The following is a 14,861-nucleotide window of genomic DNA, read 5'->3' on the forward strand; positions in this document are numbered from 1 at the left end:
ATTAAGGAGATGTTTTCACAGCAATATAAAATAGATAATAGAGGGAAATATGACCTGTTTAACTTCCTACTACTAGCTCTAATCAGCTTCTGATATATAATTAAAACTACTGATTCCAAGATTTCTTTTTTATCAATAAAAATAAAATCTGTTATTTCTTATCATTTGAATTGTGTGTTTTTATATAAATAACCACTATCGATGACAATAACTAAGTAAAAAGATAACATTTACAATTTGACAGTTAGAATGTAGCACAACAGTGAAGTGAAAGCAGCGCTCTTTTTATTTAAATGTGAAATTGCAATAAAAGTATTTTGTCCCTAAAATCGATGAATAATCGTGATCTCAATATTGATAAAAAATAATCATGATTAGCATTTTGGCCATAATCGTGCAGCCCTAGAAGCACACATGCAGTTCAGATACAAAGTGAAGCATTAAACATGTTTTGTGGTTTGATATTGTGTGATATGTTGATATTGATATCCTGTGTTTTTGTGTTCAAAGGATGCGTTGTGTCTCTCCACACTATGATGACCTTCACAACAGCACGGCCTCCACCATCAACTTTGTCATCTCCCAGGTGGCTAGCGGAGACATTAACAACAGCATACAGGCACTGGCACAGGTAGGAAAACATGAAGATGGTGTCTGTGACATCACTGATGAAGGGATGTTTTGAAGCCTGGATTTGCGTTCACTGCTCGCTGCCATTATGGAAGTTAGTAGAGCTAGAAAACAACATTGGTCAAAGGGTGAAGCCAAGGTGGAGCAAGCTGGAACCACCACCACCACTTGGACAGCTGCCAATCAAGCCTTGAACCTGATCGTTAAGCAAGAATAGCTTAGTACAGTATGCTTATCAAAGATATACCAATATTAACGAGTAGCTTAGCGTGCTTATTACAGATATATATCAGTATTAATAAATAGCTTAGCGTGCTTATTACAGATATATATCAGTATTAATAAATAGCTTAGTATGCTTATCACAGATATATCAATATTAACGAGTAGCTTAGCATGCTTATTACAGATATATATCAGTATTAATAAATAGCTTAGCATGCTTATCACAGATATATCAATATTAATAAATAGCTTTCTTCTTCTTCTAACTTTTCTATCATGTGCTTCTGTATAAACAGCCTCATGCTGGTGCAGGCGTACTACTCGTCCATCAGGTCCGAAGTTGCGTGTGTTTAGGAAGTAATAAGCATTCGACTGGATAATGTAGATTTGGATACTCCTGCATGAGTTGTGTGAGAGTTAGTAAATGGATGGTTTGATATAGTTGTGCTGCTGTTAGACACGGCCCCCATTTACGTCAATTCATCAAAACATTTCTCTGTTTTCCTCAAGAGTTCAACGTAACACCGGGCCTGTTACTAGGGTCCCTCAGTCCGTTTCAAAACAAACATAATATTGTGTTAACAACATAGTCATATTGTTTATTACTAACAGTAACAGATTGGATGTTAATGGTGTCCCTCTGGGTTGCTGTAGGGAAAAGGAGACGGGAGGGAGTAAAAGGAGAAATGATAAAGCCTTTTGGCTGATTCTCAACTAGATGCTTCATGTGCGTTTATATAAAATATCTAAAACCCAGTGAGGCAAACCTATGAAGACCCAGTTACATTACTGATGTAATACAAGTTGGATTAAGCGCTGTGACGCCATCGGCACAGGTTGCTGATGTCGGCTATTTTTTAATTTGCTAGAACGTGTCATAATGACAAATCACTGTTCAGTCGGTTTGTTATAAAAAGAAATATATATATATATATATATATATATACAGTCGGTTATAAAAATATCCATGATATCCACTTTAAGGTGAGCTTTAAGTGTGAGGTTTTTCCCCGCAGATCGACGAGGTGTTGCGGCAGGAGGACAAAGCGGAAGTCATGTCGGGACACATCGATCAGTTCCTCATTGCTACCTTCATGCAGCTGAGGCTCATCTACGTCACTCACATGGCTGATGACCGGCTGGACAAGAGGGACATCACCAAACTGTACAGCTGCATCATCGGAAACATGCTATCTGTGAGTCAATGGCTGCTGTTACTCTGCTATATACACTACCGTCATGTGTCCCTAATCGAGGAGGAGGATGATGATGAGACACTAAGACACTAACGTTTTCCCTCCTCTCTTTCTGTCAGTTGTTCTCTATGGAGTCCCTGGCCAGAGAGGCATCTATGGGTGTGCTGAAGGACCTTATGCACGGTGTAATAACACTGATGCTGGATGGCAGAGTGGAGGACATAGAAGATGGACAGCAGGTCATCAGATCCGTCAACCTGCTGGTAACCAGAGTTCTGGAGAAGTCTGACCAGACCAACATGATCAGGTTAGTTCACATCAAAAATGTCAGCTGCTCCGGACTGTTCCATTATTCCAACAGCCCAATAGTTCCTCTATTTCATGTATGTATTTAATCCTGCTGGTTGTCTGTAGGGCATCTTAACCCAACGATTAAATTCCACACACATATGTACACTGAAGGTGCCCTGTAGAGTTTTCTTGACATTCAGTTTTACTCAGCAGTAGGGATGTCACGAGAACCGATACTTCAGTACCAAGTCGATGCCAAAATTCTAAAAACGTGACGGTACTCGTTTTCTACAGTACCTAAGGTACCGTACGATGCCTGCAGGGTCCGAAATGAACACCCGCAGAGCGCCAAATGCAGCTGCTTCTGTCCTCTGCTCTCTCTGTCGGAGTTTGACACACACACACACACACACACACACACACACACACACACACACACACACACACACACACACACACACACACACACCAGTGCGCCATGCAGCAGAGAGATGCAGAGATCCTTTATGTTCGGGAAGAGGATTCACTCTGAAACTGAACTGAACAAACTGAATTTCTATCTTTTGTTGCTTATTGCTTAATCTCTGAGAAGTGGTGTTTGTTTTTTTTTTTATTGAACTCTGGACTCTTTATTTCCGGTGAATGTTATTGGGACTTGCATTTGATTATCTTACACTTAAAGGGACTGTTTGTAACTTCTTACACTCTTGTAAATCATTGCGGGTCTGTGTCCCATGCGCGCTCGCGTGTGGCTACTCTGTTCCAACACAAACTACATGGAAGCACCAAAACTGAAGTTCTAACTAGTGAAGCCCGTCTGTTAAACAGTGACAACTAATCCTGCTCCAGACCCCCGACAGTGGTCAGAAGACACACGGGAGACCGTAGCTTTGGTCTCCAGGTCCGGAGTCTCTGCTGTACTCTGCTCCTCTGCCTGACTGCCTTCACACACACACACCGCGCACATTCTCACTAGCTATCTCGCTCCACTCTCACGTGCATGCGTGCACACTACACACTGCAGAAGAGTTAGTTTAGCTCTGAGAATATCTAGTGAATGTACAGTGGACGTTTGTGCAGAAATAACTGCTGCAGCTCCTCCAGACCAACAGAGGTTTCCCGTGTCTTGTGAAGTGACGGGACTCTGGAGCGTGTAACGTTATCGTCTCCGACCAAAACTCCGGTGTCTCCCTTGTTCCCTCCGGCCGCGGTCGGGAGGCTGAGGCAGGAAAACACAGTATCGGCATCGATTCATGGAGAGACCTTCGTCTGGTCAGCTAAGAACTACCGTTATGTTACTGAGCACCAGTTGGATCCAGTTACTCTGCTGTTAAAATGACGTTACATTTGATGAAGAGCTCATCTGGCTTGTTTAGGACTCGAGACCTGAGTTGGGACTTGAGTCACAGACTTGAGACTTAACTTGTGACTTGCAAAACAATGATCTGGTCCCACCTCTGGTAGCCTTTACCCAATGAAATGTCACCATGTCAGTGAATTTAAACTACTGCTTGCAATCTGAGGATATATATAAATACATGTACACATTACATGTGATTTACTTTTATTTTTTACCGTGGTATGGAGAATCTTGGAAATTCACTGGTTTTGGTATCGACGACTAGATTTCTGGTATCGTGACATTCCTACTCAGCAGAACGCATCGTGTCGTGTGTATCCTTGAGCTCTAACAGATGGGTTAAATGCATTTCCGTCCTTGAATAATCGGCTTTGAAAAATGTTTTCTAAGTATTTGAAATCCTGCATTGTCACTAACAGTCTTCTTCTTCTTCACTGTCTTTGCCGGCGTATTGCTGCATGTCTTAGCATATGTCACCTGTATATCAGTGGAATAGTGTAAAATCATAAGCAGGTGTATTGAGTCATCTATGTGCATGTGCGCCCTCGTGTAAAGATAAACAATACCGGGACCCACTCATGGAAAAAAACACCTCCATTGCGCCACTAGAGGTCAGAAATGCCACAGGAAACCGCAGCTCTTATTTACCCAGAGACCCATTTTCTGACACAAACATGTCAAATAACAGTGTTGTACTGTTGTTGCACAACGGCTTGCGTGTCAAACATCTGTGTTTCCTCAAGCAGTAAAGTGATTTAAACAGAAGTACTGTTTGACTCACTCCTTATAGTCCATGAGCCAGACCCCCAAAATTTGGTCGCCATGCCACTTTGGAGGGACCAAGTCTCGTGGTGATTTTTTTAAAGGTCTATGTCCCTAGTGTTGGGAAATGCATGATAGCATTGCAGCAAAGATAGCTTTCTATGTGCTATCACTCCTTTTTTCATCCCTCCATCATTCAAATTTTCCCATCTTTTTTCGCCATTTTACACATAGATCCAGTATAAAAGAGGGAAACCAACACACAATGTCATGAAGTCATATATCATTGTAAAGCTTAGACTATAATCTGTCCATCGGTCACATTGTCATGACACTGAGGTCAAGAGAATTTGACCTTTGACCTCTAATGCTGTAATCGGGCCAATTCTGAATGCCACTGCAAATGCCCTTATATCTAACTTCATATTGATCTAATGTGCACATGGATAGTTCCAGCATAAAGAGTACAAAAAGAGCTTTAAAATGATATATTACATGAATAACAACAATAACAACATTTCTTATCAGAATAAACGTAACTTTGTGCAGTTTGTATCTGATAGAATATTTGAACTTTGCATTGGATTCTGTTATTGTGGGCAGTTTGTAAATGACTTTCTTAGCAGCAGAAGCACAAAATAATACAAAAACTCTAAAAACTTTCCTAAGAAATGTATTCTCTACCAGGTTTATCAATTATTTGATGTGTTCCCACTCTTACCCTGTTGTCAATATAAACATGTTACCACTGATGAGGCCCCGTTTCAGTAGCAGTGGGTTATAATCCAGGTGATATGTGAAAATGATGTTCACTTTTTCACAACCACATGAAACTTGGTACACTTGAACAGTTTGGGGCCATGAACATTTTCAGATATGGAACCATCGTAAAAACGCCTCGTGGCAGCCATGGCGGCCATTTTACTTTCCACCATAACCAAATTATGTATTTTGCATCATATCTCCTGAACCCAACATGATAACACAGAAAAGGTGATTTCTACCCTGATGTTTTGATGGCCAACATTTACAATGATACCATACACAATATCATAAACTGATCAGGTGAATAGTTAATGGTGAATTCAGTGATTTTGTATGAAGCAAATCACAGTATCTGAGAACCTAGGCTAGACTTAACTACTACAACTTAACTAGACTATAATATCATGTCACTGTCAATATTATGTGCATGTTGTATAGAGTTTGAAAAGCTTAATCCTTTTTTTCATTAACCCAGACAATACAGTGACTGTAAAGAGGAGATCAACATTCAATATGACTGTAACAAGTTAAAGCTTAAAATGAATGTGTCAAACACAAAGATGAAAGATACATCCTGCAGATGCGCTGGGACGCATAATCAGTGATGGAACCTGGGGTCATTCAGTGTTTTGGGTCTTTCAACATCAGACACTCTCGCCCAGGCGACCCAGCCAGGGTTGATCAGACCCCAGTTTGCGTCCCAGCAGCAGTCGCCCACGTATCTAGCCTCTTGATCCAAAGCCAGTCTAGTGGCTTTCTCTGCAGCTTCCGTAAAGGATCTGACGGCCTTTCTCTATGGCCTCCCCGGTGATGCCCACTGCCCAGTGCCCAAATACTTTGCAGAGTGAATGCCCTGAAAATCCTTGGCAGCCCACTTCCATGGGCTCACAACATGTTCGTCAGCCTTGCCTTCTACACTCTTCCACAAGTTCCTGGTACTTGGTCTCGCTTCCTCTCATTGGCCTCATCAATACGCTCTTCCCAAGGCACTGTGAGTTCCACCATGATCAGTTGCTTGGTAGACTCTGAAATGATGATCGTGTCTTGTTGAAGCCGTGTTGATGTTATCCAGGCTGGGAACTTCAGCTGCTTGCCCAAGTTCCCTTCCAGTTGCCAGTCAGTGGCAGTGGTGAGGAGAACAGACTTTGCTCTTGGTTGTAGGTGGGGCTTTTCTCCGGCTCTGAGGAACCTGATGGTCTTTGGCTGGTGTTGATGGCTACACTTTTATTGACTGTGTTAAGCACTTGGTCATGGCGGCAGCGATAGCGTTAAGGTTTGCTGGACTTGGTAGGACATCGTCAACAGCCTGGATTAAGAACCTGATTTGGTGGAAGTCTGCTTACCAGATATTTGACCAGGTGATCTTTCGTTGCAGTGCACTTTCCCATCTAGTCTATGCTCCTTGCAGTCCCATCCCTACCATCCAGCTAACTCTTTGCCCTGGACATTGTCGACCCTGGTCACCGGGAAGAAGCCTATGTCTGCACACCCCATTGCTACGGACCCCACCTTTGCCTCAGCCATGACTCAGCCACCTCCAGTGCTTTGTCGACGCTCCTGCCTATTCAGACTTGGATGCCGGCAGATGCCACTTTTGGATCCCAGGACTCTCCGTACGAGAGAGCTTCCCCTGTCAGTGACACCATGAACTCTTCAGCGAGGCCACTGTTCGGGAGCTGCAGGATGTTACTGGTGTCATACAAGGGGTAGGCCTAGCCATCTTCACAAGTAGCTGCTGATCTTCCTCTCCAGGGACTTGACTGTTGTTATAGGCACTGTATACACCTGCAGAAGCCACAAGATCTGGGGTCGTATGGAGTGCTGGTGTATCTAGGCCTCAAACTTCCCTGGCAGGCCTGTTTTGTCCACCTTTGGGAGCCAGGCCTTGAGCTCTTTACTGGCGCCCTTTATGGTGGCCGTAAAATTGAGAAAACATGAGGTAGTACCATATAGGCTGCCCAATATGCTAGAAATATTTCTGCGTGCTGGTGCCCCACTGCATGCAGCTGATGCCCCGTTACCACTTATTTTCGAGTACAAGTACAAGAACTTACATCTGGGTACTCGCCAATACTGAGTACCGATAAGAGTACTTCTCTGTGCCAAAAGACCCTCGTTAACATCCAGCCGGAGGGTGTAAGTGACACACGGCAGGCCGGGGAGTCCTGCATCACTTATGGCCTTTATCATGTTTCTGGCATTGTCCCGGAGCACAACGTGAACAAAACTTTCTGGAATGCCCCACGTCTGTAGCATATCATCAAGCGCACCTGCTATGGCTTGGCCAGTGTGCAAACCCCCGAAACTACTTTGCTTGTAGAACGACTCTCTGCAGAGTAAAATCCTCATCAATCCACTGCTCAGTTAAACTGATGAGACATTGGGCTGACACTGCTAGTCCAAATATCAGTGGTGAAACTGAAGGCCAAAATGTCCTGCAACAGACAGTTGATGTGCTTTTTCACAAAGTCATGCAGCTTTGGTAATGCGGTTTCTGTGATGTGGCGATGGCTGGGAATCTCATACTTCGGCTCCAGTACACTGACAAGACGGCAAAATCCCATATTATCAACAACTGACAGCGACTGGTCATCAAGAGCAGTCGCTCGCTTCCCCAGCATTTGCTGCAAAGTTGGTTTTTGCTGTTTCCAACTGCTAGCATTAGCAAACTCCTTGAACGCTGCGTTGTGTTGGTTCTTAAGATGTTTTATCAAATTGCTTGTGCTAAATGCGCTGCTTTTCACTCCTCCTCTTGACAATTTAGCAGAGCATAGTTTGCAGACTACTCTGCTTTTTTCTTCATCATTTACCGTAAAATAACTCCAAACTGCTGACATGGCTGCTCCCCCACCTAACGTTACCTGCTCATTTGACAAGAGGTTAACGTCACGCTGCCGTAAAGTGGTATCGGTGCCTTTGTATCGGAACCGTTTTGCTAGTACGAGTACATGAGCACACTATCGGACCCGATACCTGATACTGGTATTGGTATCGGTGCATCCCTAAATATTATTGCTCTACCGTTAATATTGAAAATGAGAACAGAAGCAGGTCGTTAAACCATTGTTCATTCGACCTGAAGAGAAGTTGGCTGTACTTTATTTTTTGTTAAATATTGTTACTACTATTATTACCTGTAGCGACTTCAGGAAACAAACTAAAAGCTGCTGAGAGACTGAGGTTGGGCCCGGATTGCTTGTCCGATATGCTACCAAAGTAAGTCACTGAGATCCGAAAATACGTTGAACAAAATGAAAATGATCAACTTGTTATAACATGCACAAAATCTTGATAATCAACAGCGATCAAAAGAAAATAGCGGTCATCAAAAAATACGGCGACCCACTCACCCTCTTCCCTCGGGTGAACAGCATTTTATTAACTATGAGTACCACCCATATCCATGTGACCCAAATCTCCCAAATCAACAACATCACATAATAATAAATAAATGACAATATCACAAACACTAGAAAATACCAATACCAAAAAATATAAACCATCATAACCCAAATTAACATTACTGCAAACATTATTTCTTTCTGAAATCATTCATGGCAAACCTTTTGCTTTGAAAATGAGAACAAGCAGCAGGTTAAACCACTGTTTATTTAACTTGAATAGAAGTTGGTTTACTTTATTTTTTGTTAAATATTGCACTGCTTTTTATCTTGAACTGAAGCAGCGGGTTCTGAAGTTTCACTTTTTATTATTTTCAAATAAAAGGTGTAATGTCAGCTGGGATCGGCTCCAGCCCCCCGCAACCCCTAACGGGATTATGGATGGATGGATGACTCGTATCATATCGCTCTAGATGAGCCAACTATCGTCCTTGAATTCTTTTTAAGCTAAGTTGTTAAGGAAGGTCATATTGGATAATGTTCACAGTCACTGTATGGTCAGGGTTAATGAACAAAAGGATTACGCTTTAACATGCAACAGACATGATATAATAAAGTCTAGGCTAGGTTCTCAGATACTGTGATTTGCTTCATACAAAATCACTGAATTCACCATTAACTATTCACCTGATCAGTTTATGATATTGTGTATGGTATCATTGTAAATGTTGGCCATCAAAACATCAGGGTAGAAATCATCTTTTCTGTGTTATCGTGTTGGGTTCAGGAGATATGATGCAAAATACATAATTTGGTTATGGTGGAAAGTAAAATGGCCGCCATGGCTGCCACGAGGCGTTTTTGCGATGGTTCCATATCTGAAAATGTTCATGGCCCCAAACTGTTCAAGTGTACCAAGTTTCATGTGGTTGTGAAAAAGTGAACATCATTTTCACATATCACCTGGATTATAACCCACTGCTACTGAAACGGGGCCTCATCAGTTGTAACATGTTTATATTGACAACGGGGTAAGAGTGGGAACACATAAAATAATTGATAAACCTGGTAGAGAATACATTTCTTAGGAAAGTTTTTAGAGTTTTTGTATTATTTTGTGTTTCTGCTGCTAAGAAAGTCATTTACAAACTGCCCACAATAACAGAATCCAATGCAAAGTTCAAATATTCTATCAGATACAAACTGCACAAAGTTACGTTTATTCTGATAAGAAATGTTGTTATTCATGTAATATATCATTTTAAAGCTCTTTTTGTACTCTTTATGCTGGAACTATCCATGTGCACATCAGATCAATATGAAGTTAGATATAAGGGCATTTGCAGTGGCATTCAGAATTTGCCCGATTACAGCATTGGCGGTCAAAGGTCAAATTCTCTTGACCTCAGTGTCATGACAATGTGACCGATGGACAGATTATAGTCTAAGCTTTACAATGATATATGACTTCATGACATTGTGTGTAGGTTTCCCTCTTTTATACTGGATCTATGTGTAAAATGGCGAAAAAAGATGTGAAAATTTGAATGATGGAGGGATGAAAAAAGGAGTGATAGCAAATAGAAAGCTACCATTGCTGCAATGCTATCATGCATTTCCCAACACTAGGGACATAGACCTTTTAAAAAAATCACCATGAGACTTGGTCCCTCCAAAGTGGCACGACCAACGGCACGGCTCATGGACTATTAGTTCCACTAATCAATTCTGTGTTTTTTCCGATCGGCGCAAAGTACGGATGCACTGATACCGATACCAGATATCGGGCCGATACTGACTCAGATAGCTGGATCCGACATCGGTGACAATGGGGCCGATCTATTCAATTCAATTCTATGTTTATATACTATATACATTATAGACTGGAATGTGAGTTTTGACCAACTTGTTGCTGCATTAAAAGGTTTACACTTGAATTGTAAATCCTGTTAATTTTGAGGAATTTGACCAAGTTGGTGCTGTACGATTTATTATTCTAATAATAAAGAACAATTCAGTAAATGTATACAGTAACAGTTAGTAAAGCAATGTTTAAGTCAAGCCTGATGTTGCCTCAAACATAAATGAATGATCCCAGTCACTTCCACACAGTGAGACATACAGCTTATTAATTAAACACCGGTATCGGATCGGTACTCGGTATCGGCCGTATCGGGGTTCGGCTGAACCAATCTTTCAAATCCAAGCAGACATAGGAGCTAATTTTGAGCAAAAGGCATTTTTTACAACATGTTTGAAACCTCACCTGTATTAACATCATACTGTATGTCAACAACAGTCTATGGCAGGAGTCAGCAACCTGCAGCTCCGGAGCCACATGCGTCTCTTTAGCTCCTCTCTAGTGGCTCCCTGTGGATTTATAAAAATGGAAATGAATAACTGTTCTTTGTTTACATTTTCATATTTATTAATCATTGTTATAGGTCTATGGTACGACGGTACGACGGAGTATTAGGGCCACATTGAGGAAAAAAAATAAATCTGAGATTTCGAGAATAAAGTTGTAATATTATAAAGTAGTAATTTTACTTGTTGTTTTCTTTTTTTCTCGTGATATTACGACTTTTTTTCTCGTAAAGTTATGACTTTATTCTCGTAATATTACGACTTTTTTTCTTGTAACGTTATGACTTTATTCTCATAATATTACGACTTTATTTCTCTTAATATTCTGACTTTATTCTGGAAATGTAAATTTGTTTTCCCTCAATGTGGCCCTAATACTCCGTAGTACATTTGCACTTGGTCCCTCACTGCATTAGACTTATATCCTATATACTTAGACTATAAACTGTGTTACCTTCATCACAATGCTCAAATGTTTAGCGGCTCCAGACAGATTTTTTTTTTTTTTTTGCCTAAATGTCTCTTTTGATAGTAAAGGTTGCTGACCCCTGCCCTATGGGATTATGTGTGCAGCGCGAGCAAAAATCATTTCCTCTTTTCAGTAAATTACCACTGTTTGTGCTTTATTTTGCAATGTTTAATTGTCCAATACCAGTATGTATGACATAAGTAGAATTAGCTGTTGTATTTAGGAGGAACAGTGACAGGGACATGGACATGGACATGGCTCAGCCATAATGTAGCTGCTGACAAAAAGAACAACCCATAAAAAGAAAGTAATTTAACCTTGTTGTTTGCCTCCGTCCTTCCCGCCCCCCCTCTCTGCAGCGCTCTGCTGGTTCTGCTTCAGGACAGTTTAGTGACGACGGGCCCCCCCATGTTCACTGAGCTGGTCATGAAGGTAAGGAGTGTCTCAACATAACCCCACCCTGCTGTCCGTTAACGTGTCCCATCTTCCACCTCAGACTGACTCTCCTGGGTTTGTGTTCAGTGTCTGTGGAGGACGATCCGCTTCCTCCCAGAGACCATCAACTACATCAACCTGGATCGGATCTTACTGGACGTTCACAACTTCATGAAGGTTTTCCCCAAAGAGAAACTCAAGCAGCTCAAGAGTGACGTCCCACACAGAACCCTCAAGACTCTGTTACACACACTCTGCAAACTCACGGGGGCCAAGGTAACACACACACACACACACACACACACACACACACACTCAGTGTACTGAATCCTATTCTCACTCATTGTTCTACTGTGTTGTTAACTATATTTATTTCTGACTTATTGAATTGTATTGATGCATTAATAAACAGATCCTGGACCACCTGTCGATGATAGAGAATCGTAATGAGTCCGAGTTGGAGGCCCATCTGAGGCGGGTGGTCAAACACTATCCTGAAGGAAACCTATCGGGACCCAAGAGTGACCGTGGCAACGAGAAGACTGGTCTGCGCACGGTGAGAAAGACACACCACACACACACACACACACACACACACACACACACACTTTAGTGGCCATTTTATTAGCGTAGGATCTCCACAAACCAGCTGGGGGTTCACTGTATCTGAACTTCTTCTGATGACAGATGGAACGTGTATTAGTCCTTTGTGTTTTATTCCCAGGAGGATCGCATGTCCAAGGCAAAGGTCAGTGACATTCTGACTGAGATCTTCAAGAAGATCGGCTCCAAGGAGAACACTAAAGAGGTCAGCTCAGCTCCGTTCTTTAAATCACTGTCTGCTGTACTTAAAAGCTTGAAAGGAATGTTTCTATTCCAATTTCATTGACTTTCTTTTTTCTTTTTTTTTTTAAACTTCAGACAGAAAGCAAAAGCAGTATTATGTACCAAGGACTTTGAAAACATTCAGTAATGTGTCCAATGTTCTTGTCAGGGTTTGACGGAGTTGTACGAGTACAAACAGAAGTACTCGGACGCAGACCTGGAGCCCTTCCTCAAAAACACGTCCCAGTTCTTCCAGAGCTACGTGGAGCGAGGCCTACGTATGATCGAGTCTGAGAGAGAGGGCAAGGCTCGCATCCAGACCTCAGCAGGTACAACTGTCAGGAACTGTCACTGGGCACTCTGGTCAGAATGAAGTCAGCTGTGTGTAATATAACTAACTATAAGTGGTGCATGTCTCTGCAGTGATCCCGCAGCATGGCGTGGACTTCAATCTGAGCAGCAACAATGAAGAGCTGAAACCAGCGGTTTACTACGAGAGACTCAAGATCCTCCGACAGAGACAAGGCCTGGAAAACACCTCCAGGGTTGGTTCACTCACTCACTCACTCACTCACTCACTCACTCACTCAGCCTTCAGTCTATTGCATTTGAAGATCAAGTGTTGCTTTTCTTGAAGTAGATCGGTCCCTGTGTACACTTAGTGTTTCTGTGTTTACAGTCTTACGGTCTCGCTGCATTAGGGATGCAGCGATCCAACCTTTTCTCCCCTAGCACCAATTGTGAAACCCAAACTGATGTTGACAGATACTCTTTATTTCCCCAAAATGTCAAATCCGTAAAACTCTGTGGGGAACTGATGAGGAAATGTGTAGGCTAACTAACTACAGATAACCTCTTAACCGTAGACATATATGCATAGACACTTGGCCATTGGACACTTCAGCCCGTTGCAGCAATACTTCAACATGGGCGCCATATTGGACAGGGCAAGACTGGCCTGTAACCCTGTATAAGTGAGTGCGGGGAGCTGCCGTTTCTCTGGATAAGAAGCACTATAACGTCTACATTTCTCAACCGATTTCAACGAGTGGTTATTATATTAAAGGGTTTATGATCTACGTGGAGTAGAAAACTAAAGTTTAGTCTCCAGTTACTTAGAATGTGGATAATTGTGCTGCTAGACGCTCAGGAGATGAATCTGTACCGTAGGCTTAATGAACTGAATTACTGACGTGATAGAAAATAAATAATTAATCATAAGGAGTTGTTAAAACTCAAGTTTGTGAAGTATGGCTTTGGCTTATTTTCCCTTGTTTTCCCCCTTCAGCAGAATGATGTGTGGAGTCAGACCTTTCTTTAGACACCTATCAACTGAGTCATCTTAATAAAAGCTGTAGAAGCTAGAGATGACTTTTCTCTCTAGATGCTTTGTTTAGATTTTTTATGAAAGTCTTATCTGACTCTTATCGTATAGAAACCAGATCAATTTGTGCTTGGTACCAAATACATGTTAAATATTTATTATTATGACCACAGATATGGGTCTTTAGTGTAATTTATGGCAAATTAAATCTCATTTGCAATATAAGAAATGTGCAATTGGATACATTCCTCAAATTGTGAATGTTTCTAATGTTTGCCATTAGTCACAAATATTAAAAACTCTTGTTAGAGTTGCACAGTAAATGTACCGTATACATTTTCTACGCACACTAAAGCCACTAAACTGTACATTAAAAGTTAGTTTTTGATCTGCTGTGTAGCCTTGGTGAAGTTCATATCATAATGAAGTAAATATATATTTTTCTGCTGAAACACAGGTCCCCTCAAGCATCATTTAAGATTTTACGTACGCCAAGTTTAGTAACATTTCCTGTATGTACATAATCTGTGTCTCCACCTACAGCAGGGCGGCGGAGGAGGAGGTGAGGACGAGCCTCAGCAGAGACCTCCCATGTCCTCGCTGCTGTCATCCAAGCCGTCGGTGGCCTCCTCCACCGACATGCTCCACAGCAAGCTGTCTCAGCTCAAAGAGTCCAGAGAGCTGTACCAGCAGGAACACAACACACACTCCCATTCCCCGACGCACACCAACACCCGCTCGGCTTCGCCCGCCGCCAACCTGGACGACCTGAAGAAACGTTTGGAGAGGATAAAGAGCAACCGGAAGTAAGGAGCTGCCGCATCACCTCATCTCATCTGTAACAGCCTGTGGAGTTCAGCTGGTAGTAGAG

The 14,861-nt window shown here is 42.0% G+C and overlaps 1 protein-coding gene and 1 long non-coding RNA gene across 5 annotated transcripts in view; one reads left to right on the top strand and one right to left on the bottom strand.

The window, feature by feature from the left end:
* The window catches only part of ckap5 (cytoskeleton associated protein 5), a 74,375-nt gene that overhangs the window by 57,396 nt on the left and 2,118 nt on the right, over nt 1–14,861 (top strand). For 3 of the 4 annotated variants that reach the window (XM_074631504.1, XM_074631506.1, XM_074631507.1), the window contains 10 exons: nt 511–631; nt 1,872–2,051; nt 2,171–2,358; nt 11,766–11,838; nt 11,929–12,117; nt 12,254–12,397; nt 12,566–12,649; nt 12,836–12,995; nt 13,090–13,211; nt 14,534–14,861. The exon at nt 14,534–14,861 is cut by the window's right edge and continues 2,118 nt beyond it. In XM_074631504.1, coding sequence (XP_074487605.1) covers nt 511–631; nt 1,872–2,051; nt 2,171–2,358; nt 11,766–11,838; nt 11,929–12,117; nt 12,254–12,397; nt 12,566–12,649; nt 12,836–12,995; nt 13,090–13,211; nt 14,534–14,800 — 1,528 coding nt within the window. In that variant the 3' untranslated portion in view covers nt 14,801–14,861. The remainder of the gene's footprint in view (nt 1–510; nt 632–1,871; nt 2,052–2,170; nt 2,359–11,765; nt 11,839–11,928; nt 12,118–12,253; nt 12,398–12,565; nt 12,650–12,835; nt 12,996–13,089; nt 13,212–14,533) is intronic. The other variant, XM_074631505.1, reaches the window with a different exon arrangement.
* On the bottom strand, nt 13,259–13,607 carry LOC141765526 (uncharacterized). Its single transcript, XR_012593521.1, has 2 exons — nt 13,482–13,607; nt 13,259–13,434 (listed from the first exon to the last, which is right to left on the bottom strand). It is a non-coding gene; the product is annotated as an uncharacterized LOC141765526 (long non-coding RNA).

Source organism: Sebastes fasciatus, chromosome 4 (genome assembly GCF_043250625.1).
Source record: "Sebastes fasciatus isolate fSebFas1 chromosome 4, fSebFas1.pri, whole genome shotgun sequence".
Lineage (NCBI taxonomy): Eukaryota > Metazoa > Chordata > Actinopteri > Perciformes > Sebastidae > Sebastes > Sebastes fasciatus.